At 54.2% G+C, this 18617-nt stretch overlaps 7 protein-coding genes across 7 annotated transcripts; 5 read left to right on the top strand and 2 right to left on the bottom strand.

The window, feature by feature from the left end:
* Positions 1 to 621: 621 nt before the first annotated feature.
* Positions 622 to 2875, top strand: AB675_7899 (Lipid phosphate phosphatase 1; the record flags this gene model as incomplete). The annotated part of the gene is made up of 3 exons (XM_018148302.1): positions 622 to 1872; positions 1941 to 2104; positions 2167 to 2875. 3 exons carry the CDS (start codon positions 622 to 624, stop codon positions 2873 to 2875), a joined length of 2124 nt encoding a protein of 707 aa, XP_018001214.1.
* Positions 2876 to 3612: 737 nt separating this feature from the next.
* Positions 3613 to 5522, top strand: AB675_7900 (Fatty acid amide hydrolase; the record flags this gene model as incomplete). Its single annotated transcript, XM_018148305.1, has 3 exons — positions 3613 to 3737; positions 3802 to 5305; positions 5376 to 5522. The coding sequence occupies 3 exons, from the start codon at positions 3613 to 3615 to the stop codon at positions 5520 to 5522; spliced, it is 1776 nt and encodes a 591-aa protein (XP_018001090.1).
* A 2425-nt stretch (positions 5523 to 7947) lies between these two features.
* AB675_7901 (DNA replication complex GINS protein PSF2) lies at positions 7948 to 8783 on the bottom strand (the record flags this gene model as incomplete). The annotated part of the gene is made up of 2 exons (XM_018148306.1): positions 7948 to 8571; positions 8670 to 8783. The coding sequence occupies 2 exons, from the start codon at positions 8781 to 8783 to the stop codon at positions 7948 to 7950; spliced, it is 738 nt and encodes a 245-aa protein (XP_018001034.1).
* Positions 8784 to 8986: 203 nt separating this feature from the next.
* AB675_7902 (Dol-P-Glc:Glc(2)Man(9)GlcNAc(2)-PP-Dol alpha-1,2-glucosyltransferase) lies at positions 8987 to 10723 on the top strand (the record flags this gene model as incomplete). The annotated part of the gene is made up of 1 exon (XM_018148307.1): positions 8987 to 10723. One exon carries the CDS (start codon positions 8987 to 8989, stop codon positions 10721 to 10723), a length of 1737 nt encoding a protein of 578 aa, XP_018001182.1.
* A 103-nt stretch (positions 10724 to 10826) lies between these two features.
* AB675_7903 (Coupling of ubiquitin conjugation to ER degradation protein 1) lies at positions 10827 to 11458 on the bottom strand (the record flags this gene model as incomplete). The annotated part of the gene is made up of 2 exons (XM_018148308.1): positions 10827 to 11114; positions 11171 to 11458. The coding sequence occupies 2 exons, from the start codon at positions 11456 to 11458 to the stop codon at positions 10827 to 10829; spliced, it is 576 nt and encodes a 191-aa protein (XP_018001131.1).
* Positions 11459 to 12045: 587 nt separating this feature from the next.
* On the top strand, positions 12046 to 13040 carry AB675_7904 (Peptidoglycan deacetylase; the record flags this gene model as incomplete). The annotated part of the gene is made up of 2 exons (XM_018148309.1): positions 12046 to 12701; positions 12767 to 13040. The coding sequence occupies 2 exons, from the start codon at positions 12046 to 12048 to the stop codon at positions 13038 to 13040; spliced, it is 930 nt and encodes a 309-aa protein (XP_018001278.1).
* A 1252-nt stretch (positions 13041 to 14292) lies between these two features.
* Positions 14293 to 18357, top strand: AB675_7905 (Sterol 3-beta-glucosyltransferase UGT80B1; the record flags this gene model as incomplete). The annotated part of the gene is made up of 1 exon (XM_018148310.1): positions 14293 to 18357. The coding sequence occupies one exon, from the start codon at positions 14293 to 14295 to the stop codon at positions 18355 to 18357; it is 4065 nt and encodes a 1354-aa protein (XP_018001225.1).
* Positions 18358 to 18617: the final 260 nt, after the last annotated feature.

Here is an 18617-nt window from a genome sequence, read left to right on the forward strand (position 1 = left end):
TACATTTCTCTCAACCATTCGCGATAAAACGAGACCAGAGCAGAATGTCTGAGCTCATTTCGCTAGACACAAGGGCGCCACACTGCGTCATACACGGCAGAAGATCCTCGCCCAGGTGTGGGGTAGAGCTTCAAGCGAAAGGATGTCGGCACCAATGACTTCTGCATTTCATTTCCAAACTCAGTGCCGGAGGAAAAGTTGGCTTGATCTAAGATCCTTTTGAACACACTTCCAGGTTTTCTTGTCACCATGGACGTGCACGAAACGCCTAAAGTAGCACGAATCTACACGCGTCTGCATTTTCCTCGTGATGTGGTTCGTCGGACGATTTCCTTGACGGCATTTGCTTTCCTTGACGGCAGCACTTGAGGTCATTCGCAGCAAAGCTGGCATGGGCTTTTGTAGAACCACTCGTATTTGGATAGTAGACCAGACGAAACGTTTCCCTTCCTTGACACTTTTTTCACTTTCGTGTTCCTTGTTGTGACAATTGACAGAACCCTACACGAGGGTACATGCAGCTGGCGACAGGTGCCAACTGACTGAGTAGTCAAGTCTGCTTCGTTTTCGTCTTCAGCGCTGACAACCCAGATCAGTTGTGCCTCCACACAGTAGCACGTCATGGGCATCTTCTCGCGTCGTCGTGACTACGACGACTACGATGATCAATACAGGCATTCGCAGAACCACGGGACTGGCCTGAGCAATGTGAACAATAACCAAGGCTTCGGCCCAGGCTCAGGCCATCACCACGATCAGGGCTTCAACTCCAACGCTCCTGGCGCCGAACACAATACTGGCTTCGGAACAGGCCATAACACGACTGGACCATTCCACGGCGATACAAACACCCACCACGATCAGAATACCATCAACCCCCTCAACAACAGCACGTCCGGCACGACCGTTGGCCATCACAACAACACTGGGCTCAACAATCCGAACACAAATATATACAACAACAACTACCCCAACGACCACTACGACGACCGCCACAGCCGCCACCGCAGCCAACGCCGAGGGCGCAGGTCAGGCGGAGGCTTCCTACGCCGCCGCAGCCGCAGCCGCAGCTACGACCGCGATTACGACCGCGGGTACAACAGTCACACCGAGGGCCGCAACTCAGGATACGGCAGCAGCCTGAGTAAAGGCCGCCACAACCGCGACTACGACCACCACCAGAACTCCAGAATGTCCAACCGCCGATCCCGCTCCCGCAAGCAACGTCAAATGTTCGACATGGAGAGCGGCGCCTTCAACCACCGACCCAAGTTCGGCCAATGGCTCAAGTTCATCTGGTTGGACCTCCTCACCATGGCCATCATGGGCGCCATTGGCCTAGGAGTCTACTTCGCTGACCCAGCCCCTTCCCGCTCCTTCCCCGTAACCTTCGCCCGCGGCTCCCAAGACGTCGTGTACCCCGAAGTCGCCTATCCACTCCGCAACGAGATCGTGCCTATTTACGCGGCCGCTCTGCTGGCCAGCCTGATCCCTATTTTGATCATCCTCCTGATGCAGATCAGGGTGAAGAGCTTCTGGGACGTCAACAACGCCATACTCGGCCTCCTCTACAGCCTGATCGCGGCCGCTGTCTTTCAGGTTTTCCTGAAGTGGCTGGTTGGTGGGCTCCGACCGCATTTCCTGGCCGTGTGCAACCCAGACCCATCGCAGTTGTTGGCGAATGGGAACGGATACCAGGGGATCATGTTCGATCGGAGGATCTGTCGTGGGAGTCGCAAGGCGGTGAATGATGCGCTGGAGAGCTTCCCGAGTGGACATTCGACGGCGGCGTTTGCTGGGTTTATCTACTTGTATTTCTATTTGAATGCGAAGTTGAAGGTGTTTGCGAATTATCATCCGCATTTCTGGAAGGTGAGTCTGGTCCTGTGCTGGGTGGTGGAGTGGTGGTACAGGAGGACTTGAGCTAATTGAGGTTGCAGCTCATCGTCACTTACGCACCTGTCCTCGGCGCTGTGCTGATTGCTGGCTCGATGACCATCTCTGAGTATCACCATTGGTACGATGTGGTCGCCGGTGGCATCATTGGTACCGTCATGGCGGCTTCGGCTTACCGCATGGTTTATGCTAGCATCTGGGATTTCAGGTAAGAAGATCCACCTTCCTCAGTCTGTGTGTCCGGGTTTGTGTACTAATATTCTCGATTAGATTCAACCACATCCCCATGACGCGCCACACCCCCTTCAGCTTCGGCGCCGGAGCTGCAGGAGCCGGTGGCTTCGAAACCGCGGTCTTCACGCGCCGAGCAGGTTGGGGCACAGAGGAGGCCTTCGGCGGTGCACCGTTCGATGCAGCATACCACCTGCGAGGCCAGGTCAACGGCTTCAACACTGGAGTCCACAATCATTCCGAGAAGGGTGATCACACTGGAATCGGCGGCCATCACCACAACAGCGACAAGCACGGTCTCGGCCACCACAACAATGTAGACGATGGCAACTACCGCCGTGACGACATTGAGCACCACGCCGGAACGACTGGTGGGACGACCGGCGGACCTTTGACCGGTAACAATACTGCTGGCGCGACAGGCAACACCACAGCTCTCGATCACAACGCCGGCGTCCACCGCGACACCACCATTGATCAGCCTCGTCGTACCCTAGATCCTAGTAACCAGAGCGGCTACCGTAGCTCGCATGACGGGCATAGGAGCGATCACTCACTCGGTCGCGGAGCAGGCAATAACAACGTCAATCGTGATGGCATGATCGACATGAACAACCAGAACGATTCCTATAATTCCGGGAATGTGAGTGATGGGAGCAATCGGTACCGTCAGCATAGAGGCAGTACGGAGCGGAGGGCGGTCGTTGCTGGTGGTCCTGGGGGGAGTGCGCCGAGTCAGGCGCTGTGATGCGGTCGATCGCGGATTCGACCGTAGGAATAACGACTAATGGAACTGCAAGCAGGGCAACACGGGCCGTCGATTCATGATCTGCGGGCGTTTTTGGCTTGAGCATGTAATTGTGTCGACTTAGACTCGTGTTGAGGAGAGACACCTATGCTCTCCTCGGCGCGTTCTGCGGCTGAAATAGCAACTCACTTCTTTTTCCAACAATTTCTATCTGAAACAATTTCTGTCTGAATAGCTGGGCTGAAGTAAAGGGGTGCCAGCGTGCTGATGTATCTCGCAGCACCTAAGCTTTGCGTGACCGTAAAGCAGCGCCAGGTACGATCGTTCTCGTCCTTGGCACACACTGCGTGTACGATACTCGTGCTATCGTGTCCTTTGTGGGAGCAAATACTCATCGCAGTCGAATCATGTAAGACGGCAAACTCATCAGGGAATGGTTGCAGAAAAAAGGACAGGTCGACGCGAGATGATCGATTTCAGTGTCCGGCCCAACCAACGACAGGGATGGTAGCGCGACCACCTGAGGCTGGACGTTCAGGGGTCCAGGCTTAACGAGCTCTCGTAATCGAATTCCGTATTTCGTCCAGGCTTTCCTGCTAGCTTCGAGGTTGACGACACTGTTTCTGGCCTTGAACGACGTCTCACCACCATGTGATTCCCATACCTTCTGACTGCGGCGTTCCGCAGCGCTTCATAAATCCGATTTGAGACGACCTGCGTATAACACAAAGTACGCGATGGGCGACGACTTGAAAGCTTTCAACCGTCCGGCACCGCGCGCGGGGCCGGATGTTCCCTACCAGAATGCAACCGCTTCAAACCCGATTCTGCGAGGGCCGGCGTTGGCTGTCGCCTCGACGATGTAAGAGCTGCAGACCCCGATGGAGTGGTTAAAGCTGTGGCAATCGGCTGATCGGCGACTACAGAATCACGCGAACAGCTTTCCTGAAGCGATTGCTGTGGCGCATGAACAGATTCGATAAAGTGAAGGACATCGCTGCACTCACCGAATACACCCCAAGGCATGATCCCACGGTTATCCCTGCTGCCTCAGAAGGCGAGGTGCTCCCAATTGCAGGCCTACCTGCTGCTGAGCCAAGACAGAATGAACAGACATATTATACCTCTGGCGATCTGGTCAAGCTGTACGAAGAGGGCACATTGACGCCTGTTCAGGTTGTCGAGCACCTGCTTCCGCTCATAAGGAGAGACATCTCGCCAAAGGGCTCATTCTCGATCGGCTGGGTGCAGGCTCGTGCCGATCTGATACTCGAAGCTGCTGAAGCATCTACAGCAAGGTATAAGGCTGGGAAGCCACTCAGCCCGCTTGATGGCGTTCCCGTCACGGTGAAAGACCAGGTCGACATAACCGGCTATGACTTTTGGAAAGGCACCCCGATGAACTTCAAGTCTCCGAAGGATGGGACTGCCTGGTGTGTCCAGAAGTGGGCAGAAGCTGGCGCGATCATTTTGGGAAAGACGGTCATGCATGAGATCGGAATGGATACGACGAACGTGAATCTCACGTTCGGAACGCCACGAAACCCTCACAATGCTGCCTACTATACTGGTGGCAGCTCTGGAGGTTCTGCTTATGCCGTTGCCTCAGGCGTCGTGCCCATTGCGTTGGGCGCTGATGGCGGTGGTAGCATTCGACTCCCGTCATCATTCTGCGGAATCTTTGGCCTGAAGCCCAGCGCTGGACGAGTGTCGGCCCGTGCTGATACTGATCCATGGAACAGTGTTACAACGATCGGTCCTCATGCTTCGAACATCGATGACCTTGCGCTGGCATATCGGATTATGGCCCAGCCTGACCCGCATTCGCGTGCCAATTACGCCTTTCCATCGCCTCTCATCGATGGTAGCAAGATCTCTCGAGACGGGCCGAAGTACCTGGGCATTATGCGTGAATGGATTGACCGTGCAGACCAAGACGTTGCAGATCTGTTCCGGCGGGCCGTAGACTATCTTGTGAAAGCCCATGAGTATGAAGTTATCGACATCAAGATCCCATTGCTCCCAGAAGCACAGAAAGCTCACGCCTTGACGATTACCAACGAGACCCGGGCTGATCTTACGGACGCCCAGGTATCAAAGCTCACCTATCACAATCAGCTCCTCCTAGGAACGCTGACCGGTTGTGCTACGGCTCGTGACTTCCTCGCTTGCCAGCGAATGCGGTCGCTGCAAATGTCGCACCTGGCATCGCTCTGGGAACAGTATCCTGGCATGCTAGTGCTGACGCCGACGTGCCCGTTCGCGGGCTGGAAGATTGTCTCCGAGAGCGATCTATCAGGCGCCGGAGCCTTTGACGGTGACACAAGCTTGAGGAGCATGGAATATGTCTTCCTATCAAACTTTACTGGCACGCCGTCGATCTCGGTACCCATGGGTTATGTAGAGGAGGTCCTTCCGGCTGGTCTTATGGTATGTTTTCTGGCTCTTAGCACCGCTTTCGCTTGACTCTTCGCTGCTACGGTATGCTGACTTGTTGTAGGCCATGGCAGAATGGGGCAATGAGGAGCAACTGCTGTCTTTCGGCCGTGAAGCAGCTGGTGTCCTCGGCGAGGAGGGGCTTCGACGGCCTTCAGACCCTGAAAGATGGGCGGACGTTCTCGCGATTGGAATCAAAGACCACGCTTGAGTTTATCATGCTTCTGTGACTCTTTCAAGTGCTCAACGGCCGCTCTCAGCATTGTATTCGGGGGGTCCGAGCTCCGTTCATGCTTCAAGAGAAACGCGTTAAGGTGCCCGATGGCGAGAATCGCAGTATCGGCATCGCGCAGCGTCGGGGGGCATATTTGGGATCGATCGAAGGCTTCAGTATGAAGACTTGAGTGTACGCGCCATGATTTTGGACTGTTGAAAGGACTGATACGTCGTCGCCGCCCGGATTTCTGGAAACGAGAGCGCCGTTGAGGCCCGATTTCACGAATTTTCAAACGTGTCAGAACAGGCAAAATTGGTAACGCTCGATAGCATGGGTCCAGGAGAACACTCAGAATGTGCATTTATCATCGATTTTACAGTATACGCTGCGCTACGTCGCTGTCGATATTCTGGCTCGCGACTTCCTTGAGCTCGATGTGCCAAGTCTTGCTCACGTGACAAACTTCTAGCCAATGAGACTGTGGTAGGTGGACTCTGGCTCTGTCATTTGAGCGCCAAGCTCGTCGAAATCGACCGTCATTTGAAACTACTACATCTTTCGAACCGGTTTGCGCTCCTGACCATTTCCTTCCTCTTCACAACAACTAACCACCTAGATCCTCCCTCCTCTTGCTTACTCCATCTTGGCAACCATCCTGGTCCCCGGAGGTTGTGGATCCAAGGGACTAAGCAACTGAAGGATGCCCAATGCGACGCCCAGGATCACCTTCATCTGGGTTGTCGTCGCTACCAAATGATGAAACGAGGAAGCGAGACTTTGTCTCCCTGTCCTCCTAACTGATGGTAGATGATCGCAGCAGGATTGAGAGTCGACTGATAAGTTATTGTGCCTTGCCTTCTTTGTTGCTGACAAAACACTGTAGCAGTTCCAGTCGACGATGACATCCATTCCCTTCTCTTGCTTCCTCTTCCTTGGCAACCATTCCGGTCGGGAGACCGGGTGGTTGTAAGCCTCTCATCCGATCATATCTAGTGTGAACCTGTGCAAAATTCTCAACTGTCAGGGAATCACTGGGTATGGGAGGCTGGGAGGCGTCCCCATCTCTACAGGTCCCTTTGGAGGTCCCTGCCTTATCGACAGGCAGATACCTCCTGGAGGATTTGGGGACACAAGGGGAGCCAGCAAGACTGCCTTTTCATTCATGTCATCGACGCTGTCGATGCATGGGGGAAGAAGTATCAGCTGTACCTTGTACTCATGATCCTCGCTACTGCCTTTTGTCGTCGTAATCTGTGGTGTCTCTTGCCTGCTGCCGCCTTTCGTAGTGCTGTCCACGTACGTCGCTCTTCATTCAATGCTACTGTCCCTTTGTAGTCTGTTGCCGCGTTTTCCCCAATGACGTCTCTGCCCCAATACTGCTCCCGCCCCGCCGTCGCCTCCGCCCCGCTGTCAAACGCATTCCGCTTCCCTCGCCGTCGCTTCGACCTCGCCGTCATGCGACGGAACGCTGCAGTTTCTAAACTCGACGAGCACTCAGAGTAACGGCCACCAGACCCATCCCCGATGTCCTCACCTCCGCAGAAGTAGCCATCGGTGAGATATCGCTGTCATCGGTCGCTGCGGAACAGATAGAAACCAAATCGGGAAAGCCAGCATCCAAAACTGGACTCTGACCTGCCGCATTTCATTCCCCTAGCGATGATTCTTGTCTCTGGGCCTATGTCATTTTCCTTTCCTTGTTGATATTCCTGCCGCCCGGTCGGTCCTCCGCGTCAACCGAGTTCCCCTTGCCGGTCCGCACACGCGTGATTTCCATCCCGCTGCCGCACCTCAGCTGCGTCCATGCTTGAGATTCGCCAATCTCCCCTTCATGTAGTCGCTGCTGCCGACCACGGTTTTCCTTTGAGTACCTCACTTTCGCGATGGCTGCCATCCTCCGCACGCATCTTCCTGCATTCGCTCGTATCTCGTGCTTGCATTGCGTCGTCTTTCCGCGATCGCTCGTGCTTGCGATCCTTTCTGCACCGCAAGTGCCTGCATGCGTTAGCACCTACTATTGCTTGTGTCTGCATTCGCATGTACCCGCATTCGAGTTCACTCATACCTTGCCTCGCGTGTCGTGCTTCGCTCGTAGGCTTTGCTGCGTATCTAAGGACTCATAACACTTTAATGTGTGTACACAATCGCTGCAGTGCAGTTGAGTTCTCGTTGATTGATTCATGATGCGAGCGCGGCACTCCTGCTCACGCTCGAATGCATAGTGCAGACTTGAGTGTGTCAGACGGCGCTAGGGCTTGTTGATGGTTAGCTTGAAATAGTCGGACGATCTGTCGTTGTGACTGGAACTTCGTTGTATGGTATCTGAGTATGCCGAGGGCGTTTGCACTGCCCATTCCGCCGTGGCCAAAGAGTGCTCCCACCGCCGTCGCGTTTGCTCATGTCTGTGAGATGGCCTTCATCATGTCATACCCTCGTCATCGTCATCATCGTCGTTGTACGCTCCATTCTGCCGCTCCTCATCCTCCCTCTCCCTCCTGGCCTGCTCCCGACTCGCCCCAACCTTCCTCAACCCATCCATCACCCCTGTTATAAAACCTCTACTCTCACTCAACGCCATCGCGCCGACCCCATTCAAACTCACTCCCTCCCCCTCCCCCGTCAGCGCCTCCACCCCCTTCCGCATCTTCGCCAGCCTCACCTCCCGCACATCCCTCAACAACTGCCTCACCTGATCCGCCTCACTCACATCATCCGCCGCCGCATCCAACAGCATTTCCGCCATCTCGAACCAGTGGTACGGCAGCGCATTGGCCGGTGCGCTAGCAGTGCAGGATTCGAGGAAGGGCGCGCTGGACGTGAATTGCCTGCCTAGTGCGTCCACCTCTTTCACGTGTGCTAATGATGGAGCTGGCGCAAAGGAGTCTTCGAAGTGATGCGTTTCGGCCTCGAGGATTTCGAGCAGGGAGTCTTTGTAGAGCCAGGGCGGAGGCATGATGTTTGCGCGCCGTTGGCGTTTAAGGAGGATGGCAAGCCAGAGGGGTAGGTTGGCTCTTTGGGGTGGACGGAGGGATGCTGTTGGGCCCTAGTATGAAGACCTGTGTTAGTGATGTCGGGGGTTGTAGAGGGTAGAAAGAGCCTCACACCTCAGGTGTCGTGGCCAGCAGCGTGGGCGGGACTCACTCCTAGCAAGTCCAGTCTTTCGAGCCGTTGGCGGGGTATGACAGTCACCAACTCCATTTCGCAGAGGAAGGCGACTTCTGCTGGCAGAAGGCCGGGAGGGTGCGGGAAGGCCATAATCGCGCGTATCTGGTACGCAATCCGGCCGCTGTAATGCTGCGGTCGTGGTAACGGGCAAGTGAATAGATGAACATCTAGGACGATTATGAAACGCGCCAAGCCTCCGTCGCGTTTTGTCTTCGATGGGATATATTTCTACTGCTACGCTTTCCCACCGACGACTTTGCCCTTCCTTTCCCTACTTCTCAACTCTCGTCTTGATGGCTGTCTCCGACTGGGTCTCCGTCGAAGTCCGGCGAGCTGGTCTCCTTGCCGTGGTATGTGCTGGTCATTACACTTGGAGGCAGCTGGTCAACCTCGAAGTCCCATGCCCCTACCTGGATGAGGTGTTCCATGCTCCTCAAGCCCAGACCTATTGGGAAGGAAAGTGGACGGAATGGGATCCCAAGATCACGACGCCGCCGGCACTGTATGTGTTCAGCTACGGAGTCAATGCGTTCAGAGCGTTCTTCTACGAGGAGACCACGGACGCCTTCGAGCACAATACGGCAGACCTACGGCTGGTGAACTTGATATTGCTGTACGTGCTACTGGTAGCGTTGTATGCGTGGGCGGCGATTTCGAGGAGGGAAATCAATGAGCAGAGTGTGCTGCAGCGGGAGTTCAGCTTCATCTGCTTCCCGTTACTGTTCTTCTTCTCGGGTTTGTACTACACGGATGTGATGTCAACGTTGACCGTGGTCATCACATACAACTTCTGGCTTGCTGGCGTTTCGGCGCACGGCTGGGGCAAAGTCCTGTGCAAGGCCATGCACGTTTGCTTTGGGCTGGTCTCTCTGGCTACGAGACAAACCAATATCTTCTGGGTTGCTGTCTTCCTGGGTGGACTACAGGTGATCGAGACATTGAATGAGCAGGTCGGTGAAAACGAGGTCCACGATCCTGCTATCTCAGAAGCATATTTTGAAGGTCAGCCTATAGGTCTAGCACAGAAGACTATCAATTCTGACATACTCGCACTAGACTTCGTCACCACTGCGATCTCCGTAGGCCACAATGCACTCCGCGTGTTGCCGCGCTTGATCATCGACCTTCTACCGCAGCTTGTCCTGCTGGCCAGCTTTGCGGCATTTGTCGCGTGGAACGGTGGGGTTGTGCTGGGTAAGAACATCTTCTCTCACAGCAGCAACGTCAAGACTGAACACTGGGCAGGCGACAAATCGAACCACATCGCCTCAATCCACCTGACTCAACTACTCTACTTCTTCGCGTTGACAATCTTCTTTTCATGGCCAGCACTGCTGCCTCAGCTCAGCAGCTTTTCCTTAGGCATCAGATCCCGCTTGCCTCGCCTATCGGTCCTTGCAGGCTTCACCATTCTCGCCCTGATCATCATCCACTTCAACACCCTGGTCCATCCATTCACGCTTGCGGACAACCGCCACTACCCGTTCTACGTCTTCCGCTACTTCGTCATACCATTCCCGCGGAAGTACCTGCTCGCGCCAATGTATGTGCTTTGCGGCTGGTTAGCTATCACGGCACTTGGACCCGTTGCAACGACTCCGACTGCTCGGATCTCGACCACGGCTAAACCGAAACAAAAAGCAGATGATGAGTCTCGCGAGATCATCTTTCAGCGAGCTGACACTGTCCATGTGTCCTTCGTTCTGGTCTTTCTGATCTCGGCGGCTCTAAGCTTGATTACCGCGCCACTGGTCGAACCACGGTACTTCATGATTCCGTGGTCGATATGGCGGCTGCATGTCCCGGAGGTGCTGGAATCGGATGCACCGAAGCAGAAAGCGATTGGAAGTGCAAAAGACCCGCGGCAGCCAGGTGTGTTCATACGCGGTCTTGAATTGGTTGCTGCTCAGGCGCCCTCGATCGAGCTGCTCTGGTACATGGCTATCAACATCGTCACGGGATACATGTTCCTGTATCGACCGTTCGCTTGGCCGCAGGAGCCCGGAAAACTGCAGCGCTTCATGTGGTGAGATGTCAGTACCGTCGAAATAAAGGAGCAAAATCTGGAAATCAGCGATAGACACTTTGTACAATGTTCATGAATATCCACAAGAACAAGCCATCTCGATCCTGTCAGCTGGGTGCACTCTGCGTGGCATCCTGCTTCTGCATCTTCCTCCGCGCTGCCAGGATCATTTCTTCTCGGCGCCGCTGCAGCATCTTCTGCCGCTCCGCTTTGTCGGTCTGCCACCCAGGTGATGGCGCAGGCTCTTCCTTCTCTTTCCCCTTATCGCTGATCTTGCTCTGCAAATTGTATCGTGTGATGAGGTCTACCTCTGGCTTCTTGGGTGTCGAGCTAGTGCTCGTCGTGGTCGCAGATGTGGTCGTGAACGTTATCGGCGGCTGGAAACTTGGTGGCGCCTAAGATCATTGATCAGTTGTAGTTCCCTTTCGCGGGAACGGGATGGGTCGCATACCGATTCCAAGCCTCTTCCCGTCAATATTCGCTCTGTAGTCGCCGGCACCGAGCCCCTGTTCCGGTGCAGATCCCACATGATGTCTCGGCGATTCAACTGTGGGAACATTGCCGAGACCTGCTCGACTTGAGCGGCCGTGAAGCGCAAGCCATTGTTGCGCCCGCTACTCGACGTGCCGGTACCCGTGGATGAGGACGTCCACCATCGGTATGTAAAGAATATGACAACTGTGACGAAGAGGAGAGAGGGGATCGAGATAGTCGCTTGCTCCTCCGCAGCGCTGGACATGGCTACGGTAGATGAGCTGTGCTCCAGTTGAGAGAGAGTGGTGATTGTTCCCGGAGCTGTTCGCAGTAGTTGTCGTAGTAGAAACGGTCCACAGGCAGGTTGCCTGTCGCATTCAAGGGCGTCCCAGAGCCTTCAAAAGGTAGGTGCAATAACAAGATAAGTAAGACAATGAAGATGGAAGCCAAAGACCCAGAATTGGCGCGGTTCTCGGCCGTTGTGGTTGCCTTGCCCAGCGCAAACGTTCACAACTCTTTCACCATTCGCCTATCAACTGCCTCTCGATTTCGGACGATATGGTGACTTTTGTTGCTCGACAACTGATCAGTCGTGTACGCCCACCGCAGATCAATAGAGATGTAAGTTCACGGAGGTGGGTATGGTCGGTCAATTCCGCAATGATGACTTCCATCCCGCCCTACAGTGGATTTCATAGCTATGTACAGCATCGTCATGGGCGTCGAGCGGGATTTTCAGGTATTCTTCACTACACGTCTGAACTAAACTCTAGAGCGTGATTCGCGCCTTACCAGTGCAACTCAACGAATGACACTTGAGAGGTACGCGCAACCGCAACGCCTTCTGCAGCAATGGCAAGTGAGAACAATAAGCGCCGGCGTCGCTTGAGAATATGCCTCTCTGTGGACTTCGATGCCGTCTCTGGGTATCTTGGAACTGGCTATGACCCAAAGAACACGTTGGCAGACTTCTCTGCCGGCATCTTCAGCGCCAACGTTGGTGTCGGTCGTCTGCTCACACTTTTCAAGAAGCACGGGATTTCAGACAAAGTCTCGTGGTACGTGCCTGGTCATTCACTTGAGACGTTTCCGACCCAAGCCAAGGCCATAGCAGAGTCTGGAGCCGAGATTGGTCTTCACGGATACAGCCACGAAGGCGCATATGCTATGACTGTTGAGCAGGAGGAAGACGTCCTGAAGAAGTGCATCGAGCTTGCGACCGTGCTACGTGGAGGCACACGTCCCGTCGGGTATCGAGCACCTCTATATCAAATCCGCGAGACCACTGTGAGGCTCCTACAGAAGTACGAATTTTCATACGACACGAGCATGAATGCTCACGACTCCCTGCCATACTTCTTACCAAATCCATTTCTCGGGGAGCCTCCTCTGGCACCAGACTATCAGCAGAAAGCGGAGACATGGATGAAGCCTGCCGTCATACCCGCGCAACCTGTTCGTGGAACCGCTGAAGCACAGAAGGCCCTCGTGGAGATACCTGGCAGCTGGTACGGTGAAGACATGACGCCGCTCGGCTTCTACCTTACCTCGCGAACTCCCAGGGCTACGTCAGCGTTGATGTCGTTGAGAAGATGTGGTGGGATCGATTCGATTGGATATGGGAGAATGAGAGCTGGCTAGACGACGGTCCGGGGAAGGACTATGGCAGCATCTTTCCGATGATCTGGCATCCAGAGAGCGCAGGCCGAGCACATGTCGTCGGCATGATCGACAAGTTCATTGGAAAGCTGAATGAGAAGATGAAGACGGCTGACTCGGGAGAGATCACATTCGAGACAGGTGAAGCTATAGCGAGCAGCTGGAGGCAGTCCGCTGGGAGCGGATGAGTCGAGCTCGTGTGAGGTATTATGCTAGATTACTGTGTCTCAAGCATCTTCACCAGCGCGCTGAGCCTGACGTCGCGCAAATCCTGCTGCCACAGGTTCTCGCATATGTCGGGTCTGTCGATTGGTCGAGACGTTCTCTCGTGACTTACAGATCAGCTTTACGGTGCAGGGACGGGAAACAGTCAGCAGCATTGGGGATTCTGGTATCCGTGAAGTGTTCTTGATGTGGTGTCTGGGTGGCAAATCGAGGACAAGACAATGTGACAGACTCGGTGCCATATTGCCGTCGCCGGGTGTGGACGTCGACGTCGACGTCAAATGTTCGGCGTGCTTTCCCCCGTGGCCAAATTTGGATCAAATCTTGAGCCCAAGGGTAAAACCTCAGTGGGTTGCCAGCAAGCACGCCTGAGGGCTGGTTCTAATTACATGTAGCTGACCACTCTTCAGCTAGTCCACTGGTTGTAGAAAAAGCCGTTGACAGCCGCTAGGCATTTCTGAGTAAGACGCATGGATTACGTGAGTAGACCTACGGGAATGTCATTGTTCTCGCGAGCGGAGGGCTGCATATACCATCAACTCTCTTCGGTAATCTGTGCTTATCTAAGGAGAGAACAGTCATGGTAACAATGCTCGACGTAGTGAGTTGCGACCTGCATGGCACTAACGATGTCGAGGGGCAGACCTCGGCGCGTTGTTGGCATCTCTCAAGAGTGTCAGACAGGTCACAGTAGAAAAGTCCAGGTCTGATTCATAGGCCGGATAAGGCCTTCCGGGCATGTCATTGCTACAAATGACTGCTTCTTCATGCCCCTCATGTCGCCGCTACTCGCATCTTAGCCGCGTTTGCTGATGTTAGTGCAAGTTGCATGCGCCACGTTGATATATCCAACGCCCCGGCAGGACCATGGCACGCTTGATCTGGGAACGAAATGCCAACTTAGCTCCCATTTCATTAGCGGAAGTCACACCAGAAGCAGTTTACCTGCTTTATAGAGTTAAGTCGCGAACCTCTCATCCACTGTTGCGGCCTTGATCAAGACCTGCCTGTCCATAGACAGACCTGTGCACTACCCAAGCCTACATCTGAGCCTGCTCTTAGCCATCCACGTGTTATCGCAAGTTTCCTCGAGCACTATTTGTCCCTAGCTGGTCTTTCAAAACGTCCCTGTCGGCCGGATGTGTTGCACACTTCGATAGCCATTGAGTAGCACATTCGCCGTCGACTGGCCTTCGTGCCATTAGTTCAAACACAATGACGAGCAACGAGAAGCCAACAGAGACTGAGGCTATTGCTGCCGCGCAGCCTCCTCAGATCATTCTCGAACAGGCCAACGCAGCTGCCGCGTCTGCTGAACAAGATACCGAACAAACACCACCCGAGTACCACCACGAACCCCATGCCCGCCATCATGGAGGCTCTACATCGCATCTCGACACCAATGTGCCAGCTCCGGCCTTCAGTCACCATTTCGGCTCACTCAAGATCGAACAAAATGGCATGGAAACCGACGCCAAGGTGCAGAAAGATGGACGGATCAACATCAAGCTCTGCCAGCACAGCAACAAGCTGTCGAACATGCTGGTACCAGCCCTGCGCCGCCAGCTGGAAATACACAAAGCAGAAGCTGCGAAGCAACCAGTCATTCCGGAAGGCCTGGGCGAGACACAGGATGGTCTACCACCGCCGCCCATGAATCTGGTCATCCAGATCGTTGGCAGCAGAGGAGATGTCCAGCCCTTTGTCGCTCTTGGGCAGGTGCTGAAGAAGAAGTATGGTCATCGAGTGCGGATAGCAACGCATCCGACCTTTCGAGACTTTGTCGTGGACAATGGTCTCGAGTTCTTCAGCATTGGAGGCGATCCGGCCGAGCTCATGGCCTTTATGGTCAAAAATCCGGGATTGATGCCGGGCATGGATTCGCTCAAAAGCGGCGATGTCGGCAAGAGAAGAAAGGGCATCTACGAAATCGTCACAGGCTGCTGGAGGTCATGTATAGAGTCAGGCGAAGGCACAGGCATACCAGCTTCCGACTCACATCTGGACGAGGTACGCAGCTTCGACAGCGCTGAGACTTTCGGCGACCCCAGCCAGAAGCCATTCATCGCAGACGCGATCATAGCCAACCCTCCGTCATTCGCGCACATGCACATAGGCGAGAAACTCGGAATTCCAGTGCACCTTATGTTTACGATGCCTTGGTCTCCTACTCAGTCCTTTCCCCATCCGTTGGCAAACATAATCTCGTCGAACACGGATCCGAACATGGCCAACTTCATGTCTTATGCGCTGGTTGACATGCTGACCTGGCAAGGACTGGGAGATGTGATCAACAGATTTCGGCAACGCAGCCTGAACCTCGAGCCAGTTAGCATTATGTGGGCTCCGGGCATGGCAGCCCGTCTGCGCATACCTTGGACATATTGCTGGTCTCCTGCACTAATCCCAAAGCCTGCGGACTGGGGCAACCATATCGACATTTCAGGATTCTACTTTTTGAACCTTGCGAGCAATTATACGCCAGCGACAGATCTGGCAGCTTTCCTTGAGGCTGGACCACCGCCCGTGTATATTGGTTTTGGCTCTATCGTGGTAGACGATCCAAACGCGATGACCAAGATGATCTTTGAGGCGGTCAAGAAGACAGGACAGCGAGCGCTAGTCTCGAAAGGCTGGGGAGGATTAGGCGCTGACGAAATGGGCATACCTGAGGGTGTGTTCATGCTCGGCAATTGTCCTCACGATTGGCTGTTCAAACATGTGTCATGCGTGGTACACCATGGTGGAGCTGGCACTACTGCAGCTGGTATCGCAGCTGGGCGACCAACCGTTGTGGTTCCGTTCTTTGGCGATCAGCCATTCTGGGGAGCGATGTGCGCCCGTGCTGGAGCTGGCCCAATGCCGATCGCATACAAGGACTTAACAGCGGATAAGCTGGCAGACCAGATCAAGAAGGCACTCGAGCCGGCCTCCTTAGAGCGTGCCGCTGAGCTCAGCAACAAAATCAAGTCTGAGCAAGGTAGCCAAACAGGTGCAGAGTCTTTCCATCGGCAATTACATGTCGAAGATCTGCGATGCTCCTTGTGCCCGGATCGAGTGGCTTTATGGCGAGTCAGACGAACAGATATCCGCCTGTCTGCATTAGCAGCAACTGTATTGGGTACAGAAGGCCTACTCGACTTCAATGATCTCAAGCTCTATAGACCACGAGAGTATGAAACTGATGACGGACCTTGGGATCCTGTCACTGGCGGTGCATCCGCTCTGATTGGCACGATCGGCCAGTTCAGCATGGGCATTGCCGACTTTCCTGTGGAGATCCTGAAGTCGCTCAAGCAATCAACCAACGACGTCAAAGAAGGACATGAGATGCACCGAGCATCTAAGTCTTCTCCCATACCACCATCATCTCAGAACCCATCTAGCTCTGATTTGACTAAGGTAGATACGAAGTCTACAGTGGACAGCTCCAAGGCGACTTCGCCACTTTCAGGAGACTCGCCGGTGACGTCCCCGCCACGAACGCCTTCCCTTTCCACGGCGAAAACTGTAGTCGATGATGAATCGCAACGTGGTCGCCACTCAGGCTCGATAGCCAGCGTGTTTGGGCCTGATGGTGAAAGTCGTCATGGTTCTCGCCGACTCTCTGGTGGTCACTCTCGTTCTCGCTCCCGTGATCCGAGAGGTGAACAGGAGTTCAAACCTGGCGAAGATTTGCAATACATCACCATGGAGTCAGCCATATCTGGCGCGAAGGCTGCTGGTAGAATTGCCAGCGCCGGCATCAAATCGCCTATGGACTTCACTCTGTCGATTGCGAAGGGCTTTCACAACGCTCCGAAGCTGTACGGTGATGACACAGTCCGCAAGCCGGAGAAGATCACAGACTTTCAATCTGGTCTTAAAGCAGCTGGCAAAGAGTTCGGATACGGATTCTATGATGGCATCACGGGACTAGTGACACAACCCATTGCCGGAGCACGCAAAGAGGGCGCTGCAGGCTTCCTCAAAGGCGCAGCCAAAGGCATTGGAGGTCTTGTGCTCAAGCCAGGTGCAGGTGTATGGGGTATTCCAGGCTACACAGCCAAAGGAGTGTATGCCGAAATCACCAAGCACTTTGGCAGCTCAGTGCAGAATTTCATCATTGCTGCACGCACAACGCAAGGCTACGATGACTGGAAAAACAGTACTCCAGAAGTTCGAGCTCAAATCGTTACAGCTTGGAAGGACACCCAAATCGAGGGCCGAAAGCATGGCAAGAAGTTCGGCAAGGAGCGTCAGCACGAGATTGAAGATCATATCCTGACCAGGACGGCCAGCAACAATGAGCAGCTCTTGAGCGGCTTCAGCAACACGAGGAAGTTGACTTGGGACGAACGGAAGGCTCTTGCAGCGAGAAAAGACGAGCAGCGCAAGCGCGAAAAGGACCTGAAACGAGCCGAAGAGCAGAGAAAGAAGGATGAGAAACATGCAGGTGGTCACCACCGCAAGCACAGTCTATTCAAGCACGACAGCAACCAAGGCTTGAGACACAGTGCCACCATGCCTGTGGCAAAGTCCGCATCACAAGTCGATGTTGGGGAGGAGTTTGAGAAGGCTATCAAGGCCTCAGTCGCTGCTACCAGCAGAGGCAACCCACAAGAAGACGCTATGATTGAGCGTGCTATTCGAGCTAGCGTGAATGAGCTGCACCGCTCGCAGACTGCTCCTTCTGTAGGGGCGCAAGACGATGAGGTCTATCAAAGAGCTGTCAAAGCCTCAATCGAAGAGGCAAAGAAGGCCCGCGGCGAACTTTCCGAAAGTCCGCAGGATACTGGCGAACATACTGGCAGAGATGATCACGATGCTGAGCTTGAGAGAGTCCTCACTCAGAGCCTTGAGGAATACAAAATAAGTCAGACCAAGTCGGCATCGCAGGGCCATTGGGATGACGGCGACTCCGACCACGATAGCGAGGCGGATGAGGCATTGAAGCGTACGCTGGAGGAGAGCAAACGTCTTCACACCGAACAGCAGAGTCGTCAACAGACCGGCATCGTTTCTCGCGAGCCTGTGACAAGTGCAAACATCACCAGTCCTGCTCGCGAAAGCAACGACGATGAGCTGCAGCGTGCGATCACCGAGAGTGAAAGAGAAGCTAAGCAGCACGAGGAGGAACTGCAGCGAGCCATGACTGAGAGCGAGCAGCACTCAAAGGACAACGAGGCTGAGATTGCGAAGCAGAGGACTGAGGAGGAGATAGTGCTGGAGTATGTGAAGAAGCAGAGTCTGCTTGAGGAAGAGCTTCGAAAGAAGAAAGCTGGGGAGGCTCCGACATAGGGTAACGATGATTAACGATTTTCGTTGAAGTCACGAGGCATATACCCAGTGTTCTGAGCGAGTTTCGTAGTCGATAGAGCAATTTGGACATGTCATGACATACACATTTCAAATGCTGCTGAAAGGCGTCTATCTATGCCTCTGCCAGTGAATTCAAGTCGTCAAGTCAATGGAGTGATCGCTGCCTGTTTGCCTCAATCTTCACTGTGATTAGATGGTATAAGTTGTCGTATTGCCCCTGAAATCTTCTCTCTTCTTCT

This window comes from Cyphellophora attinorum (genome assembly GCF_001299255.1).
Source record: "Cyphellophora attinorum strain CBS 131958 chromosome Unknown Contig10, whole genome shotgun sequence".
Classification (NCBI taxonomy): Eukaryota; Fungi; Ascomycota; class Eurotiomycetes; order Chaetothyriales; family Cyphellophoraceae; genus Cyphellophora; species Cyphellophora attinorum.